Here is a 24,376-nt window from a genome sequence, read left to right on the forward strand (position 1 = left end):
AAAAAATAAATTGTTGGTTTTGGGGTTGATGTCAGGATGGAGTCAGGCATAGCTCAAGTGCTGGAAGAAGAGGCCCTGGCTAATGCTGCAGGCTATATTAAGAGCTTCTCATTTGTGTAGGCCTTCCTATGTATTTTTGTCTGCCTTGTAAATTAGGAGTTCCTTGGGGGTAGGAAAACTGTGTCCATCCATCTGTTTGTACAAGCACTCTCATTAGTATTTGAACACTCATCCACTGAAATGCTGCCTGATCCCTATCTCTCCCCCTTGGAGTGGAGTTGAGGGGGCTTGGCTGGCAGCGTGTGCAGTTCTCAAGGTGGTGCAGCAGCTGCTCTTTGTACGCTGCCCCCCAGAGCTCCTGCTAAGCAGTATTTACTGTGCAGACGGGTGTTTTAGGGCACAGCTGTCACTGTGGTGCTATATATTCACCCAGTGTACCCATCCCCTCACAACACAGCGTAGTAAGAATTCTCTCTCGTGTGCTGGAAGGAACATGTGATACTTCCAGCCTGCCAACTTGCTTTAAGCTGGGGATGTTGGAAGTCAGATGTCTGTCTTGTAGGAAACTTGTGAGGGCTGAAAATTCACGTCTCTGAAGCAGCACATACTCCTCTGCTTTTCTGAGAGCAGTGAGATGTTTGGTTTTTTAAGATAAAATCTGTGCTTGAGCTCGAGGCACTAAAGTACTACTATTAACATTAGATCTGTTGGTGTTACCCTGATTGGATTTTGTAAATCAATTGACAGAAATAGCTGTACCCTGAAACTCTGATGAATGTTTTGCTGTAGCATTAAATAAAAGCATTTGCAGCACCTAGCAACTGAGAGCTATATTGTAATCCTTAGCAAGTGAGTTAAGACTATTACAAAGGTTTTCTGAAATCATTCTGTCTAGAACTTGCCCAGAGATTTGTTTTAGGAAAAAAAGATTGGTAGTCAAGTTGAAAAATGCATATTTGTCCTTGACAGTAGTATATTTCTCTAAATTTGTTACTTCTGTTAATAGATGAGAGGCTGAGATAAGAGCAAAGTAAAATTTGCTATGGAGACAGATCTGGGTTTCTAGTCTAATTCTAAGGTTTAATTAGCATTAGTCCTTCAAAAATATTTTCAAAAATATTTTTAAATAGAAAGTATTTACTCAAGATTTTAGAAAGCTCACACAGTGAGCTCTTCTCTGTTTGTGATTTATGGTAGTAAATGTTTTAGTAGATCAGAGATGAATTTTCAAAGGAAAATACCAACATAAACTCTTTGCATTCCATTCCTTTCAGCTGGATCTTTAGAAATGGGAACAAGATAGTCTTGAATGTGCCTTGACACTTCAGATCTGTGTGCCCTGTATCTCCATCTGCACACTGGTATTTTGTTCACAACAATTACTGACTGCTCTTGATGTCTGCTGGAAATGCATGCTGTGCCTTCACTTGGAGCACTCACAGAGATGTCTCTCAGGTTCTAACTAAAATACATGTAATTTTGTACTTTGGTTTTCATGTTTCATTCAGACTATGCATCCAGTCTTTAATAATGCCTTCTATATAAAAGTTTACAGCACCAAATAATCTAGTGTGCTTTTAACTGGTGGGAAGACCATGAGAAGAAGTAACTCTTTCCTGATACCTACTTCTTGTGCGAATTGCAGATACAATAAATTAGATCTATTTTTTGTGAGTCTTGCTGTCTGTGAAGGAAGGATAAGCTGATTTTTAGAGGTAAAGTGACATCAATAGAGTGCTGTCTCCTGAAATGGGAATTGAAAAAAATAGAATTGTATGAAAGAATTCCACACAGAATTTGCTACCCTTATACTTAGTTGAAGAAGTTGAAACCCTGTAATTTCCTTTTTAAGTAGGAACTGATGGATTGAGACTTTCCTTCTCTTTCACAGTATGGTGCTCCTGGAGCTCCTTGCCTCAGAAACAAGTGTTGCTAAGTTAGAAAGTTATGTAAATCACAAATTCAGAATTACTGAGGACTTTTTTGTTTGAGAGAGTCTTGTGATGAATGTTTTTTCATTTAGGTTGTATTTTCTAAAATATTAGTGAGAAAATATCCCATTAGAAGAAATGAAATTAGGTCTTTCATTACAACCATCACCTCCCTCTGAATTGACTCTAATTCTAGGAGGGTTGTAGTTGCTGTGTCATTATTTTAAGGTATAACATTTACCTGTGAGGCTACTAAAAGCAAAAGTCAAAGCAAGTGAGAGGGAAACTACAGTGTTAGAGCTGTGTTTAAACTAGCCCCAGATGTAGAGTGTTATCCTGTCTCTGGAAGCTCTGCTTCCCTGGGTTTATTTTGTTTGAGGCATCACTGAGGAGTGGAAGGAGAGGTAGATGTGTTGAGTAAGAATACCCAAATTAGGGCAGACCTTTGACTTTGAGGAACTGGGATGATATTAAAAAACCAGTCTTTGTTGTTAACGAAAAAGACATGTGGGGGGGAGAGTTTCCCAGAATTTGGAACTAGCAACCCACAGTTAATATTCTGTGGCAAGAACTTGTATGTTTCATGAGGAGGTTAAAAGTGATGTCTTAGAAAAGCAATGTGTGAAGATTATTTATTTTAAAAAGGATAATTTGAAAAAGACAGAAGTGTCCTGCTTGATGAATTCAACTCTTACTGATTCATTTGTCTGTGTTCGGCTTTAGTTTGCTTTCTGCCCTTTCTTTACCTTTTATTCTATTGCAGAGTCTGTTTCTCAACATATTTGTGGGACTGAGCAGGGAAGGATCTTTGAGTAACTACACAAGTACATGTGGGTGTACAAATAATCCATATTCTTTATGGGCTTCCGGGTTCTGTGTACTTGGCACAATGCAAGTCAATAAAATGCATAGAAACTAATGTTTGTATAACAGGTTAGAAAAGCTATGCTTGTAACACAAATCTTTTGGTTTTGGTTTGTTGTATTGGGTTTTTTTGTTGTTTTGTTTTGCTTTGTTTTGTTTTGTTTTTTTCTTGTGAGGGTGCATTAGACTGCAGAATAGAGCTCTATCTTTGAAACTACCACAAAATATTTTCCCCATCCCTCCATTCCTTAACACCAGGAAAATACTTTGGGAAATAATACTGCTATTATCTTATGCTATTCTACTTGCATAAGAGCATTTTATCTGTTTCCTTCCCTCAGAAAACACAGAACTCTTTGCTTCTATCTCAAATGAAAAGGTATTAAAACTTGTCTCTTTCAGTCAAATAATTTCTGGGAATTACTTAGAGTGCCTAATTCCAAAGTAATCTTTACTTTTGCATAGTCTGAGTGTGCAGGGTGCTGTGTGCTTGAGCACTCTGACAGTAGAACCAGTGTTCTGGTAAACTGACACCTCCCATTGTCAGACTACAGTGGCAGTTGGAATTCTGGCCTCAATAGCACCTTTAACAGCGTGTTAAGAAAGGGCTTTTTCCTTTTTTTGTTTATTCATCTTTGCCAGTAAAGCACATGAGCTAACAGTCTAGGGAATTGTTTTGGAAGGAGGTTTTTTTTTTTGCTATGTATATATTTATAAGTGACTAGGAATTTGACTTTCTGGTTTCAGACTTGCAGAATTCACAGGGGACTTTTGGCTCATAATCAAACACATCTTTATTTTATGTTCACTGTACTGAAGGACCAGAATTTTTGAATGCAGCATTTGTGGTAGTGCTTTAGATTATCCTTGGGATTTTTAGTGAGGAATGTAAGGAAGTGAGTTTCTAAGAAAAAAGACCTATAGCTTATATCCGTGCTCTTTCTGTACTGGGTGCTGAAAGCAGAGGACAACTCTGTTGTGTTCATTAAAATTTGTCTGGCTGATGGTATGGGAAGGCTTTCCTGGTTTAGTGCCGTACTGGTGTTATCCATAAAGAAGCTGAGAGGGCTGTGTAAAATTGAGGTCAGGGTGCTGTCCATTCAGAGAAGGTGCAGTTCACAAGCTGAGTGGAGCCAACAAAATGTGTTGCCACAGTGAACAAACAGAACTTCTGGACAGTTGTATCAGTTGTTGGGTTTGTGGTTGCAGCACTGTGGTTTCTTATTTCTGAGAATGCTGGTCTTTGAAGTGTCAGGTCCAACAGGTTGGTGAAACAGGCACGTAGCAATTTGTGTTGGTAATGGAGCTGCAGTTGTATATGGGTAAGGTTAAGTAGAATAATTTCCTCTAAAGCCTGCTATTAAAGAAAAAAAGTGTGCCCAAGGCCACTCACACGCATTCATTTTCCACCCCCTCAATAAAATAAATTAATTTGGGGAAAATGGCTTTTAGGAGGAAAAATACAATAAAATCATGCAGTGGATAGTAGTTCATACATTTTCTGCTTCTGAGTAATGTTTCTATATACTGCTGCTGCATGGAGATAATTATCCCCTTGAGATAGTGATAATAGGTGGTAAGGGAACCACTACATTGGGCTTAACCTCTCAAAATGGAAGTAACAACAAGTAGATGGTCTCCTGGACCTTTGCAGAAGTGTGAGTTAATTTTGGTTTGTTTAATTCCCATAAGTTTTGATTTTTCACCCATACAATAACGGATACAAATATTGTTGTATCTATTAGTGTATTTTTTTGCTGTATCTATTCAGTACTGTAATTCTGGGCAAGTTCTCCAACTGTTCTGTATACAGAATGACTTATCAGACTAAGACTTTTTCTTTTGTCTTTTTCCACGCAGATCACCCCTGGCAGCAAGGCAGCACAGTCACAGATGAACCCAGGGGACCTTGTCGTGGCCATTGATGGAGTCAACACTGACAGCATGACCCACCTGGAGGCCCAGAACAAGATCAAATCAGCCAGCCACAACCTGAGCCTCACTCTGCAGAAGTATGTTGTAATAATTTAAACTTGTTGTGTTCCTAAGGACAACCTATGAAGCTTATGACTGAAGGTTGCAAGTGTTTTATCCCTGTCTATTAAATTTAATTGAAGTGCTCATGGCACAGATATGAGATGAAAAGCCAAAATCTGCTCTGATTCTTGTAGAAGTCAGCATGGATTCATACAGAAATCAAATGATTGGGTTGAGTGTATCTCTGTGGATTTAGCCTATTGAATACAGGTGTAATCCCATATCCATTCAAGCTTCTGTTAAATGAATCCAACAGTGATGTTTCTTTTGGTTATTCTCATGTGGGCAACATAGTTTAGTTTGGCTAATTTATGAACAACTGTTCTAATGACAACAAACACAAAAAGTGTTACAAGTGCATGGGAGGGACCTCATGAGAATTTGTGCTAATGGTCAGGCACCTGTGAGTTTGAAAGTCTCCTCAGTATCTGACCCAATAAGGAAGATGTAGCCCAAGTGCACGGAAGGGAGGCAGTAGAATGTGGAGAGGGCAGGTTTTACCACAGAGATGTGATAAAAGTTGTCTTGCCAGTAAGAAAACAGTTAATATGTTTTTTAACTTCTGCTGGTTAATGTTACTTTCAAGGAAATTTGTTCTCAAGTTAGATAACCTTGCACAGAGGGTTTCTGTAATAAATGCATTAACATTTAAAGCTCCATAATTATAGAAAGCAAAGTAGCTGCTAATTTTATTGCATTGTGAAGAAGATAATTTTTATACAGGGCAGGCAAAGACAAGTACAGAAAGCACACTGTAATGTGGAAGTACAATTTCTGACAAAAGAATCTCATATATGAATGTGCAGTAGAGATAATCAATATCAGGAACATACTAATAGCTAAAGAATAAGGAGTTTAGATGTAGTTTCAAAGACAGGACAGGGTACTATAAAGCAAAATTTGTGGTTGATTTTCCCCCACGGCTTTGAGTGTTCCAGATAGAGTAGAAAATCACTAACTTGATGCATGTGGTTGAATTCTCATCCTATCACACACTCCAACTTCTTTTTTCTTCACTTGGAGTTAGAGTGTTATTATAAATATATTTATGGGGGTTTTTTTTGCAAAGATTTAAATTGTTCTGAATATTTTTTAATTTAAAAGCTGGGAAAAATCCTTTCTGATTGTCAGAATGTCTGTCTGATTTTCTGTTGAACCTTTGTGTTTTTACATTGAGAGAAAACATTTCTTATTTTGCTTTGGGTTGTTCCACATTTGGTATTAATTCTCCTGAATATTGAACCCAAAAAGTTGTGCAGTGTCTGCCTCTATGGCCTGGCCATAGAGGTTTAAATGGTTTAAAACTACAAACCAACAGCTCTTCTTATTGACAGAAAGATTGCCAAATTCATGACTAACAAATCCAGATTATCCTAATACATATCACAGAGACAAGTTACTTAAAACTGTAATTTTGATCAAGTGTTGCTAGGGATATTTCATTTGAGTAATCATTGTGCTTTTTTTCATTTGTTGACCTCTAAATTACAACACCAGCAATTCTAGTGGCCACATCATTAAAAAAAAAAAAAAGAAAACTAGTAGAAGTACCTTTATAATTGTTTTCATCTCTATTTATTTTTTCTTCTGTTTTTTTTAAGGCTGTCCCTGTCTCTTGGTTTCAAAACAATAATATATAATTCAGATATTTGAGTTATATGGATAAAGAACAACCAAAGAAAGCAGTAATGGAGTGTTCCAGAGACTGAGATATGTTTGCATAGATAACAGATGTAGATATTTTGAAAAGAAGGAAAATGGCATAAAGTAAAATGAAATACTAGTAAACATAAATAGATGATAAAACAGCTTTTTTATCAAATGAAAATTTTCTCAGATGATGTTTTTGCTCTGAACTTATACAATTAATGGACTCTTCTTTTCAGCTATTTTATGATGTGAACTATTAGTTTGCCTTTGTGACCCGTTCAGCCTCATTAGGAAAACCCAATGGAAAAAACTGGAAAGTATTTTTTTTAAATAATTTTTTTTCTTAGATGACATGAGGATATTCAAAAAAGTTGTGCTCAGAGGTATTAAGCTGGCTTTACTTTGCACAATTCAGAATTTATAAAGCTAAATTCTAGCAGCAAGTGATACTGACCAACTGAGGTACACATAGAACCCTATTAAGGATCCAATGTCTTGAACAAAAAGCATCTCCACCATATTCAGGAAGTTATATTAATCTTGCCTTAAGAAGTATTTTTCTCCCTGGACACAAATGGGTTCATTTACCCAAGGACAAAAAGATTATCAGTTTAGTCACCTCCCCAAAAGGTACAATGCAGTATCATTTTTTTCAGCAAAGAATTTTACAAATATCGGGTTGGTGAAAAGAATAGCATGAAAAGAAGGTAGCAATGATAAGGGATAGTAACTTTCAACCAAATAAGAACAAGACAGAAGAGAGGCAAAATCTCCTGGGACGTGGTTACCAGGAAAATGACTGTGCTAAGAGATCACTTTGACTTTTTTTAGACATGGCTTGCAGCAATGAAACTGGAGCAGTGTTCTACTACTATGGAAAAACAGCCCTAGTTGCCATAAAGAGCACAGAGCTGGAAGTGCTCACTTATCCTGTTTGTATAAAAGTTTGGAAATGCTGGAAATCCTTTCCAATGGAAAAAGCACATATGTGCATTACGAGATTGACTGTTGTGATAGGAAAATTTAAGCTCTAAATTGGGGTGATACTGGACATGTATGTGAAGTAGTCACAGGGCTCTACAGAATGTTTCAAGGTCATGGAATGCCTTAGCAGGCAATCTGTGGCTTGATTTCGCTGTAGTGGCACTGGAGGTAGAACTGATCTCACTTATTTTATCTGTAAGGCCATGGAAGAAGCAGTGGGATGTGAAGTCTTGACAAAAATGCTCCAAGATAGAAAGCTTTTTTTTTTCCTAATGGTTCCTGGCTCTCTGGAGCAATGGCCTTTCCCTTTATCGGTCGTGGCCATGAAGGTTTCATGACCATTGTTTATAACCTGACAGTTAAGACAGTGTTTGCTGCTTCTCACTTTTATTGCAGTACTTCATTCCCTGCAGGCTTTTTTCAGGGTGGGGAACTGCTTCTTGTTTGAATTTGGCTGTCAAAAAAAGCTGCATATGGTGTCAGCACTTGTGCAGGACATCCAACTGCAAGGCATCAATCCTAGAAAAAAAGGAAGTGGTAAGAGCCCCCATTCATACTCACCTGCCTAAACAATGGGATTCTATGATTTCCTTTATGAACTTAGTTTTAATTCAAGTAACACCTGCACTCTTCAAGGCACACTAACCTAGACCTTCCATGAATGTTCAGTGCTGGCCTGAGTGGAGTTCTCCATGATTCAGCCATGGCTTCAGGAATTTGTGCATGTCAAGTGTTTTCTGACAACTCCCTTCCCTAAACTCCCTCTTTAATTTGTTCTTATCACCTCAATCATGCTATGTTTTCACATAAACCCACAAAATTAGACTGGAAGTCTCACCACTTATGCCAGAGGTTTGATCAGGCAGCCAGAACTTGTTAGTGGCTTGAGCTGTACTGTCTGGCTGCTGATTTCTCTGCATCCTGCAGTGTGCCTCCCTTTGCCACTTCTGAGAATCAAAAATATGCAGACAGGCAAGTGCTGGGAAGCTGAAGTATTTGGACCATGCCTGGAGAAAGGAACCTGTGATCCAGTGATGTGGCAATGTCTGGGACCCTCCAGACTAGCACTGCTTCATTAAGTTTAGAAGACAAAATACATCTAGGAAGTGAATTCTTTTTTGCTAAGAAAAGAGCAGGAGTGAGAGGAGAAGAAAAGAAGTGTCTGTGGCACTGTGCATTATTACTCAGCAGAACTCCCATGAGGCACTCAGGGAAACCAGGCTGATATTCTAAAGTGTTACATACCTCTATAGATACAGCTTATTCCTTAGAAACCTGCATTGCTCTGGGTGTACTGGGGGATTGGTGCTGGTTGTGCTGGACTATGCTGTGGAAAGCTATGGTCATACTCTATAATGGCCTGGGTTGGGGTGGAAAAAAGACATTGCTTTGCTTTTAGTCTGTTTGTGACCTCCTGGAGTTCAGTTCTCAGTCATTTTTCAGTATCAGTTTCTAATCAGTTACTTGAGCTACACAGCTGCCCTCAGGCATTTTAATTCTAGGCCAGTCAAAGTTCATCTTTAATTGTCTGTCTGTCCCACAGGTATTAGGCCATAAACATTGGATTGTGCAGTATTCAGTTCACAGTGAAAAACAAAATGCATGCAAAGTCTATTTTTTTAATACAAATGGGTTTCTTTCTTAAATGCACAGTAAATACAAGAGAGCAGCTTTATTTGTCAACATGTTTCACTAGAGCATCCACAACATAACTCAAGTAATCTGATCAGCCTCCTTGGAAAGGATTCACCAAATGTACTGGCTTAGTTTTGGAAAGTGCTGTAACATGAGTGTGCCTCATTCTGCTGGCACAAACATTCCTGTGTCACTCTAAGGCTCCGCTTTGGCGTCACTCTGTGCTGCTGGAGAGGAGCAGGGGAGGTGGATACTTCTGTGCAGGGTGCACATTGACAAAACTTCCCCCTTCCCAGGGCATGCCAGTGATGCTACCCTTTGCTTTCAGACAGTCACAATTGGCTGTCTTTTGCTGGAAAATCGTGAGCTAAATAATTCTTTTCTCTACTGAAAGAGAAAGTGTCAGAGGCAAGGCTATGAGAGACTTATGGTAAATATTTAATAGCTTTCCTTTTTTGTGCAGCACCAAAAGATGGCTGATCCTGCAGTATTTATTTCAGGCCTACTATAAATAAAGCATGTGGTGACAGCAAACTGCAAGCAAGGGGAGCTCAGTGGTTATTGTAAACTGCTTTCTTTTGTCTGATGCTGGGTGTAGTAACCAATTCTGTGCATGTTTTAGGTCTGCTGATGGGCACATTTAAATCAGAACCAGAATAAGGCTGTATTTATGCTCAGAAGAATTAAAAGATGGTATTTGTTCCAGCTCAGGGTAAATTGGAACTATATATACAATATAGATGAAAGAATGGTCTGAACTAGTTGGACTATTCAAAATATTAAGCAGATCAGTAGAAAAAAGAACACTAATGGTGGATATGACATGCCATACTAGTTAGCTTATTTTGCTTACACCTGTGACTGTAGAACTTCTAAGTCATCTGTCACCAATAGCTAAGGTTTTTTTCCTTCCTTCTGGTGGTTCTGTATGCTTCAAGCATTAAAAAAGACACATCCCACTTCTGGGTTAAGGAAGACATGCTGTATTACTGAGGAAGTTGGTCCTCCCTCACTCTGTGTGAAATAGAGGTGACTCCCATTGTGTGCCCAGTTGTCTCTATATGCAGATATGAGAGGACAGTAGGATTTTTTTAAAGATGTCAGGCTGTCATTTGGACAGGACTGTGAGCTACTCTCTCTGAGTAGTAACATTTAGTGCTGCTATTTCCGTGGAAAATGAAATAAAGTATCAATGTCAGTCACTGGAATAAATACAAATATATTCCTTACATGAGCAGTTTAATTTAGTGGATTGCTATTTACACTCACTGCATAAAGTGTCCTTGTTAGTTTTAGAAAAGAGCCTGGAAACTGTGGATATATGCCAAGGCTTTAAAGGGCAGTGAAGATTTCATTGCAGCAAGATTCTGCTTAGGGATTAGAACTGTTCTCAGAGTGCACATCACTTTTTTTCCCCCCCCCAGTACCAGCTTAGAGGTGAGTTTAAAATTCATTGTTTTATGTGAGAAATATTTTCTGGTTCCCTAAAGATAATCTCCATGTGAATTCTTTCACGTATTATATTTCACTCACCATGGAAAGGTCAAGATGGGTACCATGGGCCCGTCTCACCAAAGTCAGTGGGCTGACACAGCTTAGTAAATAAACATGGCAGTTGAATTCTTTCAGACAGTTCCTGCCTGCTCTCTGCAAGGAGTAAGTAGACACGATAGCCAAAGTGTTACAATAGCCAGCAAGGTCACAGTCTGTTCAGGCTGGGACCTTTTCCTGTTAATGCTGATTAGCTTGAGCACAGTCATGGAAAAATGTAAATTACACACTTAGAGGTAATTGGAATGGATGAAAAAGTATTTTTTAGAAGCGGAATGAGAAATTTTTTAATTGGGTAAAACACAGGCTTTACTAGATAAGTCTTGTAAATGTTATTTGTGTCTATGAGTTTTTTGGTTTTCTTTGGATCCTTTTCACCATGGTGCTTCTTGCCTATCAACCCCTGTAAAAGCTGTCTGCCCTAATTTTTTGTTTCTCCAACAAACTCTTAATTATTGGCAACCATTGTTTCTTGCAGTGATAACCAGGGTCTGTTTAGCCTGGCTGTTGGGCAGCTCTTGGTGTCTGTGCTGTCCCTGGCTGGTGGCTGCTGGAACATGTTGATACTAAGCACTGGGAACATTTTTTTCTGCTGATCTTAAATGAACAACTCTTTTTATTATTTATATGTTTACATTCAGTATATTTTTAGCATCTCTCAATAATTATAAATTATCAGTGTAATAATTAAATCATTAATAATAAATAAATATGCCAAATTTGAGGTTCCAAGTGAGCTGCTGTATCTGAAGCTTTTATGCTATTAAGACTTGAGCCCTCTGATAAATCTGACTGCATTTCAGCCTCTTGTTTTTGATTCTGAACTGAGATTGTTTATATCTAGGCAATGCAAATTCTGCAATTAACCAATTTATGTGAGAGTAGTGGCTTCCTATTTATGATCCTTACCAATTTAGGTATTTCTGAATATTTCAATAATATTGGGGGTTTGTCTGCCCTGGGCTGCACATAAATTTAACATAAATTAATGTATATCTTCAACAGTGTTAATGGCAATATACATCTACGTACAAATTCAACCCATGACAGCATAAACAAGTTTTGTAATGAATTTAAATTTCCTTGGTCGAAATCCACATTTTTTATGGCTTACACAAGTTTTCAATATAGTGATATGTAGAGGAAATTTTTGGAAATTGTTTAAAAACAGTGCAAAGACAGGAAGAAAGAGACAGAGAAATAACCTGCCTGAGTAAAGGTGTCTGCACTTCTTGGAGGTTAAAGGTGTCCACACTCCTTGGAGCTTGCTGTGTGTATTGGATGAGTGCCAGGCATGTGCTCAGCATTCCTACTTGGTACACTGTGGGTAGCTGTCACCCCCAGGGCAGAGCTGCAGGGATACAGGATAGCCTCCCTGTTTGCCATAGAAGCTGCTGGGATGGAGGAATTTTAGGGTCAGTACCAAGTCAATTAAGAGCAGATGGAGGCATTGGCAGCCAGTGGCTCCATTCAGGAGGGAACAAGCTGGAGGGCAGAATGTGGAGTGGTTCAGGAAAGGAGGGATTTTCCACAGCAGGGAAGGAGTTAGGAGGATACAACAGGGACTGTGCAGATGCCAGAGAAGTAGAGAGGGTCGAAGAGAGATCAGGAGAGCCTTGGAAAAATCTCATCTTTTCACACACTGGCTTCAGTTCGCTTTCTTTCCTCCCTTTTACAAAAATCTCCAAAGCCTCTTCCTTTTCACTTTCCCTTTCTATCCCTTAACGTTTGTAGTTGCCTCTGACTCAGATTCCTTCTAAGGGAAAATAGCTATTACATACTTCCAAACAGCTTTTTTATTGGATAGCTGCTCCCTTTTGGGCTGATGCCCTCTATGCCTAACAAGCTTTTGTCCTTATGGCAGTGTGGGTGTGAACATTAGTCTGGAAAGTGTAATTGCCCAGCTTGCAATCTGAGTGCAGGGAAATAATGAATCAGTCATCCAACCAAATGCTAATATTTGCATTTGCCATTGATATATAGAGAGCAAAAGTGCTGGTAGAAGTATTTTTCAATTTTATTGAGATGATACCCTGAGAGAGGGAAAGTAGGTCTGATCCTAGACCCAGAGTGATCACAGTTGTTTTTGAAGTACTGTCAAATGTTCAGGGCTTTGTCTTTGTGATTCTCATTGCAGTCACTAAGAGTGACAATGAGAAGTCACTAAGAGTGCTTACTCATGTCCAAGGCAGGGCATAGAGAATTACACCACAATATCGTGGGACTCAAGATTTTCTGTGCAAGACTTAGGAACAAGCAGCAGCTTTTTTTTGGCTGCCTAATTCACTGGTTAGCTGAAAATTTAACCGGCACGTTCATATCTTAGCACTTATTAAATGGACACCTGAAATTGATAACCTGAGTAATACTTTATCTTTTTCTGTCTCTCCCTGACACTCCCATCATCATTCCCAGCAAATTTTAAGGAATATGTATGAATATATATATATATATCAGAAGCCCTATTCCACATGTTTTATTATGCATCCTGTTCTGTGCTTACCTGCTGCACTCCAGAATACCTCCATTTCAGTTAGGTGATAGCTGAAGTATGCAAAAGTTTCAACTCTAATTTAATCAGTTTTATTACCTTTCCATGCACTTGATGCCTTTTCATTTTCTAGAAGTTGAAATACTAGGATACAATTATGAAGATATTCAAGAAGTGGTAAATAAGTGTTCATGTGTCATAAAATGACAAATGAAAAAGCATACTGTAAAAGAGAAATGTTGATTTTAGTTGTCCTGAGAATTAGTAAAGATAGACATTGACTGGTGAAGATATGAAATAGAAGAAAAGCCCCATGAACATGAAAAAGAGCTATTATCTCTTAGATCCTGTCACCTCTTTTCAAGTACAATATTGTGCTCCCCTGAGGATGCAATTTAAACTGATAGTGCATCACAGAACTCCTTTGCAGCCTTTTCTTAGGCAGGCAGTTGACTTAGGCAGCAGTTGCACTCCTCAGTGCAGTTGACTTGTAATAAACCTTTGTTGTGAGTATAAAAATACCAGGATTGAAGTCAAGTGCTCTTCAATTAAAGACCCATTTAGGTGGGAACAAGTAGAAATTCTGACAGTCATCTGAGCAGTGCTATCAAAATTGAACTGCTTTGCAAAGCTACATCCATCTTGGTTTTGAACTTCACTAAAAAACAGAACCAGCACTGAGGGAGAAAAGAGATGTATCTGTGGAAATGAGAAGAGTTTAGAAAAATACCAGAATTATGTATTTGGTCATCTTGGAGCTATTTTAAGTTTTCATTTTTAAATGAGATTTTTGTTTCCATCTTTAACTTGGAAAATAAGGAAGAAAATGTCTAAAAGTTGAAATCAAATTAAATGCCTAAGAAAAAAAATCTTGATAAAAAATTTCAACATCAAATTTAAAATTATCACAATCATCTGTGAAATTTGGGCTTTCACCCTTCTCATAGCCTTACTGAGCAAGTATACCCTCAAGTGTTTGGAATAAAATAATTTTGCAACCAGTGGATTAAAATGTAAACCTGGACACATATGTTCACTACAGCACCATCATCACTTGAAAAGCAAATTTATGTTGCTGCAGGATTTGATCCATCTAGCAAGAGAGGGAGGAAAAAAAGAATGTTCTGAACTTGCAGATGTTTTTCCTGGAGGAGTAATGACTCTTATGTAAATAATCACTTTATTCTGCAAGTGCATACAATTTAATTCCACAAATTGATTTCACCTCTTCTGCCCTTTTCTCTGGTGCAAGCCTCTGCTAGATCTAGCAAGCCTCATTATTCTCTTTTTAAATATCAAAGCTATAAACATCCAAGCCAGAGCTGTGTAGGAACATCGTTTTCAAGTAACATGTTGAAATCTCCAAGTTGGTGTCAAATACAAATCTTGGCTAACACTGTGGATGTATTTTATCACTAATGTGGAAAAAATGCACCTTTTTAGCATCATCTTCTGTGGGCAGGTAATGAGAGAGGAAAAACTAAACATACTATGAACATCTGAAGTGATGGAATAGTCTGGGAAATAAATTCTTTTGCTGCAATACAACTGTTTTCCAGTTAAGCATCAAACATGCTCTGTGGTTGTTTGCTCAACCTCTGTACATGGCAAACCACATTTACAGTGCTGAGCAAATCTGGCACTAAAATTCATCATCAGTGAGCAGAGCAGGGGGACACTTTATATGGTATGCCCAGGGCCACCAATGTCACCTCACAGAGATAACTGGGTGTACTCAGAAATTACAGGAATGGAAAGAGGAGCAGAATCATCCCCTAAATCTTTGTCTGTTCATAAACTGTCACTGTCAGTTTTCAGCTACCCTGTGTTATGAGCTGCAGTTGATTTTTTTCTCTTTTTTGCTGTCTTTCATGATACATGTGCATGTCTCCTAAATACAATTTATCATTTCTCTTTTAAAGGTAAAGTGGTTGGAGGAAGAGTATGGCATTCATTCCTGAGGGAAGATAACTTGCCTGAGCAAAGTTTGGTTTAGGCAGTTAGTGAGTAGCTCTTATTTTTAGAACCTGAAGGTATCTGTTTCTCAGATAATTATATCTTGGAAGTATATTGTGATATATTTCAGCTGTGAGTATGAATTACAGTTTTCTAGCCCATTGTTTCAGGAATACTTTGTCAGTGAATTTCACAGGTTAATTACACATTGTTCAACAAAATGCTACTTTTCATTGTTTCCTCAGACTGCATTCATTTTTGTAGTACCTGCTTGTAAGGTAGGGATCTGTTACATCAGCTTTGTTTTCAGCTCTCAAAGTAGCAAAATTTCCTTATGTTCTAAGTGGAAATCTTCCAGTTCCTGTAAGGATTACTCCTTTCTACTAGGTGGTCTTTTTTGTATGTTCTCTACTGCTTATGGAAAAAATGCTGAGTGCAACAGCTAAAGTCAAACGCAGAGCTCAGTGTGAAGCTGGGTATTAATGCAGGGATTGCCACTGGGATGAGCCCTGTTACTGTGGAGCTCAGCTTTCCCTCTCTCACAGATGCCCCTGGTAAGTATTTCAGAGGAAAGTGAGCACAGCCCTCAGTAAGGAAATAATGAACCTAACACAGAAAGTCTTTTGAGCTGTGCTGTGAAAAATGAGAGTCTGTATGTTTACTTATTATACCCAGTCTAAAGCAGCTCTTGGGGCTTTTTCTTGTTAAGTGTAACTATTTGATCCTTTCTGATACTCTGCTCTTCTCATAGTCTCAATGATGTCTTGTAACAATGAGTTTCACCTCAGGTTAATCAAGTTCTCCAGAAAAAGATGTTTTCCTTTATCAATTTTATATGTGTTGTCTTTTCAATTTCATTCAATGTCCACAAGAGTAGTTTTTATTTCCCTTTTTCTACCATTCATTATTTTCTAAGCCTCTGCAATGTCTTCCCTTCTTCATCTCCTGTCTAAAGCAAACAATTTCAAATGTCTTAGCTGAGTCTACTTGATTTGTAAGCTTTTAAGTATTTCTATTTCATTTTTGTACCTGTCCTAATTTTGTAATGTACTTTTAAAAGATTAGAATTTGAGGCATAAGCCTGATCTGTAGATTGGAAATGGGATATTATTTGTATAACTCTGATTCTTTTGACTCTTTTTGTTTTTAGCTTCCTTTGCTCTGGGGATCCCATATGTACTGGAATATTTTCAGGGGAACTTCCACCACTAGGCAGATCGTCAAAACACCTCCCACAACTACATCTTCACTTACCTGGGACAGTAGAAGTGCTTCAGATGACACTGTGCTTTCTTTGTTATTCCAATGAAAGGGCACACTGTTTGTTTTCAAAGCATTTTTGGGGCTTTTTAAATATAGATTTATATTTTTGTGAATATATTTGTAAAATACAGGTGAAAGACAGGCACCTGGAGTGGCTAATTCAGTAGTGTTCTGCTCGTTGGGAAACTCAATTGTCTGAATGAAGCCATGTTTCTTCCTGAAGAGAGGTTTAAGTAATTGCAGTTGTAGTTGTACAGTTTAAGCTATTAAATAATAGTCTTTTGAGGAGTTATCTTGAGATGCCTCAGCACCAAAGTTTAGCCTCTGCATTTTAAAACACCTTTAATTCTCTTTTTCCAGAGTGCTGCCCAAACTTGAATTTATCTAGTTGAATTTGTCTGACTTACGAAAATGCAGTTTGCCACAAGTATTGGAAAACAGATGATCTCCCAAGTCAGAGGTTGCTTCCATAACTGGTGAATTTTCATCATTCAGAGAAACTTTTTCAAACTTTTTCTCTCATTTAATACCTTTGTAAATGAGGATGTAGCACAGAAAAAGTCTAGACTATGCTTAACTTTCAGTCCTGATGTAGCAGCTTTTTGGCTTGAAATAAGAGGTGAAAAATAGGAGTGCATATTGCACATATCTTTTATTTTCTCTTTTTTTTTTTCTATTTTTTTTTAATTTCCAGATCTAAACGTCCAGTGCCAGTTTCAACCACAGCTCCCAGAATTGACTCTCCCAGGGCTGTAATTCCCCATCAGAAGGTAAGTGACACATTTCTCCTCAGCCAGAGTGAATGCTATTTCTATCTGCTGTGGTGAAGGTAAATATCTATTACAGGAAATAGCTTCTGCCTGCCCCAAATAATTAAAGGTTGAATGAATGCACAGGCAGCAAAACTGCTGCAAGGCAATGTATTAGTGATCTGTATTCTTCTAATTTCTGATTAGAAGGACCAAAGCATCCAGCTATCCTCTGATGTGATTTGGTCTAGCTAATTCTGAGCAACTGTTTTCATCTTAGCAACAAGAAGCCACCAAAGCTTCTCAAAAATCCAGATTTGCTTTCGTAGATTGTTGGGGAGAACCATTAGACTGTGCCTCAATCTATCCAAATCCTGGCTGCAACTGGAATGACACTGATTTGGAGACAGAACATGAGGGCATTTGAAAGCTTTCATCCTATAGTGTTCTTGTCATACTTGTCATAGTATTCAGAAAAACTGAGAATAAAAAATAAAGAGGATAAGTCAATTTAATGAATAACAGCATATGGCAGGGGAAATTAATGGCTTGGTTTCCATTGTCAAAGCACATCTTCTTTCATAAAATAAATGTTCATTTTAGAATAAACACTGACTGTACCTGGCAACTCATCTTCTGTATCTTTGGAGACACCGAGGAGCAGGGGTACCTGAAAGGTGGTGCATATATCCCTAGGCTCAGGCTCTGGGCAGGACATTTGTATTGCTGATGCATTTCATTAGATAAATGGACAGGAGCTAAAGTTTCCATTGCTGCAACTTATCCCTGCTGTCTGGGCCAGTTTCATCCCTAGCATGCATATAAATAAAAAACAATGAAGATCAAAATACATGGGGAATTAGATGATTTTCTACTGGTTTTGACAGTTCCAACATCCATAGATCAATTTTAAGTAATTTTTATAAACTCTGTGCTTTCCAAATTCAGAGCACAGATGGTAACATCATCCCTGAAGCTGCTGCAAATAGGTTCAGAACAGCAGAAGAGAATGCACCTGGGGGGAATAATTTGCTTCAATTTTGTTTTGTGAAATTTTAAATTAACCTGACTGGCTATTTATTAGTTGGGGCAGAAATTGTTTTTTTTTTAGATTGGATCATGTAAACTTTTTTGGCAAGGGAAGATGAAATTAGGAATTAATCTTACTCAGAGTTGTTTCTGTTTATATCATGATGTTATAAAAAGTTATTTTGGAGGAACTTATTGGAATAGTCACCGAACAGTACTGTGAAATTCCTAGAACAAAAGCCATGAATCATTCTTTTGGTTAAACTGGTGTTTGACTGCACCAGCAAAGTAACAGGGACAGGAAGGGAAAGGAGTTGTCATTTTCCCAGAAGGTGCACCCAGAATGCTGTCAGTGTTCAAGGCAGTGAGTAGATGTGTCTCATCAGAGTTATTCACCAACATGAGATGGACACCTGCCTTTTGGGGCTCTATAGACCTGCGCAGGTATGAAAATTTTATCTCCTTCCTCCATAGGCACATAAAGCTCTTATATATTGGACTTTCATTACTCTTTGAGATGCATTTTAGGTGCATTTCTTCCTTGCCAATTGTCAATTTTCAAATTGCTGACACAAGTTTTCAAAGCGGTTCACCACAGAAAATACTTTTCTCCCTTAACTATCTACTGTATAGAAAAGTTAACTTTACACACAGCAGGGATTTTTTGAAGGTCCTAGAAGACCCCTTGGCATGAAAGCCATAAAGACACTTTACATTTCCTATTCTAGCCCCACAGAGAGAGATGAGGACCAAAAGACTCGGCCCATTTTCAGAAGCTTGCTGCCTTATGTTTGAGAATTCTGTGCAAGGTGCTCAGGAAAGGTTTGTAGGAGCTGCTGGAGGCAGCCTTTTCTGAGCCAGCTGCAGGCAGTACCAGTGGCTGGAAAAGAGAATTAGTGGAACCTTTCTAGAGAAAAGGGTGACATCCAGGGGAAGGTATGGGTGAAACAGGTTATCTTGCAGTATTCAGGAAGATCTTAGGTGTAGGGTCTTTCACCCAGGGGAAGAGGTAACATCAGACTGCTGGACCCTTTGCAGGTCAAGAGGAGTGACACTCGTGTCCCTTGTGTACACTAATAGCAAGTTTTAAGTGAAGAAGAATTCTTCTCTGGGAGTTGTTTGGAAGGAAAAAGGCATTGAGCTCTCAGAGAAGTCTCAAAATCCAGAATAAAGATACTTTACTGATAGAGGCAATGTAATGCTGATTTGGCAGTAAGCTGTTACACTAAATACACTTTAAAACCAAGGTTTCTTTGCTTGTCCCTTTATTATTTCTAGTAACAAGTATCACTGTAGAAATGAAGAATTCTCTGACACACAGGCAGAAGTCACCTCCACACCTCTGCTTGAAAGTGTTTAGACTGGTGGTTTACATGAAATGATTTTGATGGTATTTTTAAAAATCAGCAAAACACTGCATTACAAGACAGTCATGACAGTGTCATCCTCATACATCATGAGAAGCTTTCCTCACCCTTCTCTGGTTAAGGTTAAGGTGTGGCAACATTAGCTAAACAATCTGCATGTGCAACTTCAGTGTCTAGTTAAAACCATAAATCCTCTTGTACATTATCGCTGATCTGATTGCAGCTTCCACTAATTTTCAAGCATGCACTTCTTTCACTGTTCACTTTTTTTTTGTTTGTTTGTTTGTTTTATTTTTGTTTTAGGGAAACAAGCATACTTTTTTCACAAAGATCAGTCATTCTTTCACAAACCTGATCAATGTTATAGATGATACAGGTTCTGCAACCATCAGTATGTAGGGCTGTTATTGGAAATACGATTTGATTGCTTTCCAGTTTCACTATATCTGACATAAATCTCAAACTAGAAACAATTTTCATTTACTTTAGTCTAATATATTTGATTTAGTGAAGTCTTTTGCACAGGTGGGGCATAGCTGGAAGAAAGGGCGTAGTTAATGTTGAAAGCATTCAGGTAACAGTAAGAGTAAGCTTGAGTCTAAGGATTTAAACTAAGCCATCAACCAGTCAATGAATTCATTGACTGCAGCTCTTCAGAGGGGACATAACACAAGTGAAGATTCAGATCAGTGCAGTTGAAAACATTCAAGCTGGTGTTTTAGGGCTAAGCATGGCTTTAACATTTGTTCATTTGCATGAAGGTATTGACAGCCTTGTTGATTCTAATGATATGGCTGTGTGTTGTGCTTTCTGTAAAACACTACTGACAACACTTATTTTGGAGTCCCTGTGAGCATCTGGTCATACTTATGATTTGTTTCCTGCCAAATTTGGGAGACTATATGTCTAAGAGAAAATAGATGGAGATGACTGACTTTTTAAGTAGAGTATAGGATGGAGAAGCTGACTTAGCCAAAAGCAGTTTGATCATGTCGTTGAAAGTCATTCAGTGCCATAGTGCCTCCATTCCCTTTATCCTCTAAAAAATTTAAAGCAACAATTGCTTCTTGAGCGCGTTGGGTGGTCAAAATCACTGGTATACTGTTAAAATTGTTCTCCCCAAAGTGCAAGAGGTGAGTAATGGCTGTAGGGTCACAGCAATAGATAAATAGAGAATGATTTGTCAAAGGAAGAGGACCTGCAAAACCTGGTATTGTATCTCCCAATCTAAATTTATTTCTCACTTCCCTGATACATAAAAAGGAACATTTGCCTTTCATAGAAATTGGATTTTTATAAACAAATAATAATATTTCAGAACGGAAATTGAGCTGATTCCTAGCTTCCTTCTGTTTCAAAAGGTTTGAGACTCGTCTACATTTCTCACTTTGCAGCTCGTTCCCTGACGTTACGCTCTTTTCCTCCCGCAGTAAGGGATGATGCACGATCCCGCATCTTCCTGAAGGGAAGCCCATTGCTCAGTGTCAGAGCCTCCTCTCCTGGTCGGCTCGAGGGTAGCATCAGGCTCCCGGAGCTGGAAATGTCAGCTTGCTTTTCCAGCCGCTGAAACAGAATGGGATGAGAGATGGGGAACAGGGGAGCGTTTGTTATTGTTGGCTGCATTTCATGTGATGCAATGCTGAAAGCTCAGTGCTGCTGCTCAGTATTAGACATTTGCCCTTCAGTCTGAAATTCGGCAGTGAACGGATTTTGACACTGAACTGGAGACAAAAAATAATTCTACAATATTCTCCCAGGAATAAACTGAATCAGAGATTTTTTTGTTAGTCACAAAAGGGAAGAGCTAAATATCCTGAAGATGGGGCAGTAATTAGAAGTACAGCCTCACCCTTAGACACTTCCGGTTTCATCCATTTTTTCCCCCACAACACAGGAAAAACAACTGCCCTAAAACTGTCCAAAATATGGACTCAAGATGAAGATTGCTAACCTGGCACTGCTGGGCTCTAAAGAATTCTAATACTGATTTGCCAGTATGCTGGTATTCCAGGTAGAGATCGTTGAAGGAGTAAAACCAGAACTCTATTTGTGCCAAAACGGAGCAAAATCATCGGCCATAATTTTTAACAGCTGCCCTATAATTTCCCCTTTGCCTATTGTTACTGTCCAGTAACACCAAGGCTATGAAAATGCATTAGAGCTAAGGAAATATGTGGCATTTCTCTCATTAGCAGTGCAAACTGCTCTTATAATCAGCTCTCCTTACATGTCCTTTTATTTTGGAGTGTAGGAAGAAACCCACAGTTAACTAAAAGCCACAGAGTTTTCAGGGTAACAAATTAATATAACTCCAGCATATCCTTTTTCTTCTCTATTACATCTGTGTTTATTTTTTATTTAATAATTGTTTTGTCCCTCTGTGCTGGCATGTGAAAATAGTTTGCACAAGTGAATACTTAATTTTCGAACATATTTGTGCCTCTTCTTGAACACATTTTTAGAGAGAAGCCCTTTTTCCTGTTTATTTAATGATATCCAGAAGCTTTCAATAGACCACTGGAAGGGATTGTTGTTTGCTGTTTTCGGTGTCAGGGTATAATAACCAAAGTATGTATTGCAAATGTATTTATTTAAAAAGGCATGGTCTGAAAATGCTTTTAGGATTATCTGTTTCTACAGCCTCAGGCAGCTATTAATGCTGGCTAAAATCTCTTCCTGTTTATCACTAAGAAAAATTATCTTAGTTAATTTTATCTGCCTTACATTTTTGATTCAACATGTCTTAAATGTGTTTAATGTTATGATTACTTATATCCTTAGACCTTTAGGGTTTTTTCCCAATAAATTTTAATTAATCAAGGCATATTATCTTGATTTTTATTTTCAAATTTTTTTTTTTTTTTTTTTGTACATGCAATATAGAAAAATCTGAAAGGGCAATGAAAATATTTTTCTTGTGAACCATAGTATCAAAATTACACTACATTAATGTAGTGATGATACATTACATTTCATTAATGATAACCAATACTAGCAAAAGCATAGAATCAGAGGTCAAATTATTCTCAGACCAGTATTTCATGCAAGGTGTTAAAGAAGATGGTTGCATTGCCAATGAATGAGGCAAAACATTGCTGCAGGCCACCACCTGCTCTTGAACTGGCTATCACTGAGGCCAGATTGTGGGCTCCATTCCTGCTTCGGGATGCTGTCCCCTGCCTGTCCCTGTCCCCTGAGCTGGACTGCAGCAAGTAGCAGCATTACTGGGCCTCTTAACTGTGAGCATTTTTCTTTTTTTGATGTCACCTCTTATTTTAGTTTCACTAAGGTGCATTTATATGGAATCATTTATGGAACTCAAGTGTTGGACTGTGTTTTTCCAGGATGAGTTTTTGGTAGATTGTTTTGAATCTGAGCAGCAGCACAGACTTCTATGGGTATGGGTATTGTAGGGGAGATTCCTTTGGGTAAGGCAATACCTGCTGCTGTCCCTGTTAGGAATATTATCTGGGACAGGATTGTAGGATCACACACACATCTGCATTCTCAAACACACATTCCCTCAAGTGGAAATGAAGCAGGAATGGCCAGCATAGGAGCAGCCTCTCTGTGGAGCAGTTCTCGAGTCCTGTTGGTGTCTCTGCTAACCCTGCTGCATGGCCTGATCAGCATGAACCAGAGCCCAGGATACCAGTGCATCATTTCCATAACCTCAAGTGCACTCACAGAATGGTGTGGTTTAGAATCATTGTGTCTTTATAATAATAGCATTGACTTCTATGGTTGTACATGATCTAAAATTATTCTTACCTCAAGATGGTTTTTTTTTAATTTCTTAATTATCCTAGAAATTAATGGACAGTGTTGCCTTAATATAAAATTATTGCTGTGAGGTTGACTAGTAATAAATGCTCTCTTAATGTTAAGCTTTATTTGTTGATTTCAACTAAAACCTAGTAAAAAACTGCCTGAGTTGGTTTTGCTTCCCTTATTTTGAAACAATGCATTTCTTTGTTGAAAATCTTCCCTGAAAGTTTGAATGCTTTGCCCCCAATCTATTTATTGCTAGTTTATGACTATGTTTACAACATTAATTGCCAATATGTTATTTTTGCATGTGTTCTATGATTGCTCTTTTCTTTTTTTTTCTTTTCTTGGCCTGCATGTTTGCTACTACAGGAACCTGCTTGGGAAATCAATGGCAACAGAACAACCTTCAGCCCTCTAACTAACACGGCGACTGGGCCTGTGGGTAGTGTTTTAGCAACCAATGGAACCTTTTCAGGCTACCTCAACCAGCAAGAGATCAGCCTTTCAAATAGCTCTTCCTACCAAAAGACTACCACAGTTAGATCTTCCATGTCCTCTCAGTCTGTGACTCCTGACATTTCACCTGCCAAGAGCTCGTTAGGTTCCAAAGCAAGCCCTGCTTTGGCTGGTGGCAGTAGCCCCGCTCACCAGCTGAGCCCTGCAAGGCAGTATAACAACCCCATTGGCCTTTACTCGGCAGAGACCCTGAGGGAAATGGCTGAGATGCATAAATTGAGTCTCAACCGAAGGGCTTCGGAAGGTGGACTTCCTAGAGGGTAGGTAACATGGTAACATCTTTAATTATTTCAATACGTAATGAACTTGCTGAGCAGTGAATGTAATGGTGCTTACCCTATTGTGCATTTGTCTAGCAGTCATTATTAAAGCCTGGATCAATAATTAAATTTTCCAGTAGCCCCAAAACATACCCACATTGCCATTACAGAATAATGGTTGTCGGTATGTGATGTGCAGCATGGATTGGCAATTGTCAGCAGAGCATGACAGTAGGACTGAAGTGACTGTAATCATCTCAGGGTTGTGGCACTCAGCAGTTCTAACTAATGCATGGAGTCTCAGAGAACCAAGTATTGTTGT

The 24,376-nt window shown here is 38.4% G+C and overlaps 1 protein-coding gene across 3 annotated transcripts in view; it reads left to right on the top strand.

Moving 5' to 3' along the window:
• Window positions 1-24,376, top strand: part of LDB3 (LIM domain binding 3) — a 114,292-nt gene that overhangs the window by 32,950 nt on the left and 56,966 nt on the right. For 2 of the 3 annotated variants that reach the window (XM_058810828.1, XM_058810829.1), the window contains exons 3-5: window positions 4,656-4,807; window positions 17,057-17,132; window positions 23,648-24,054. In XM_058810828.1, coding sequence (XP_058666811.1) covers window positions 4,656-4,807; window positions 17,057-17,132; window positions 23,648-24,054 — 635 coding nt within the window. The remainder of the gene's footprint in view (window positions 1-4,655; window positions 4,808-17,056; window positions 17,133-23,647; window positions 24,055-24,376) is intronic. The other variant, XM_058810831.1, reaches the window with a different exon arrangement.

This window comes from Ammospiza caudacuta, chromosome 9 (genome assembly GCF_027887145.1).
Source record: "Ammospiza caudacuta isolate bAmmCau1 chromosome 9, bAmmCau1.pri, whole genome shotgun sequence".
In the NCBI taxonomy this organism is placed as follows: Eukaryota; Metazoa; Chordata; class Aves; order Passeriformes; family Passerellidae; genus Ammospiza; species Ammospiza caudacuta.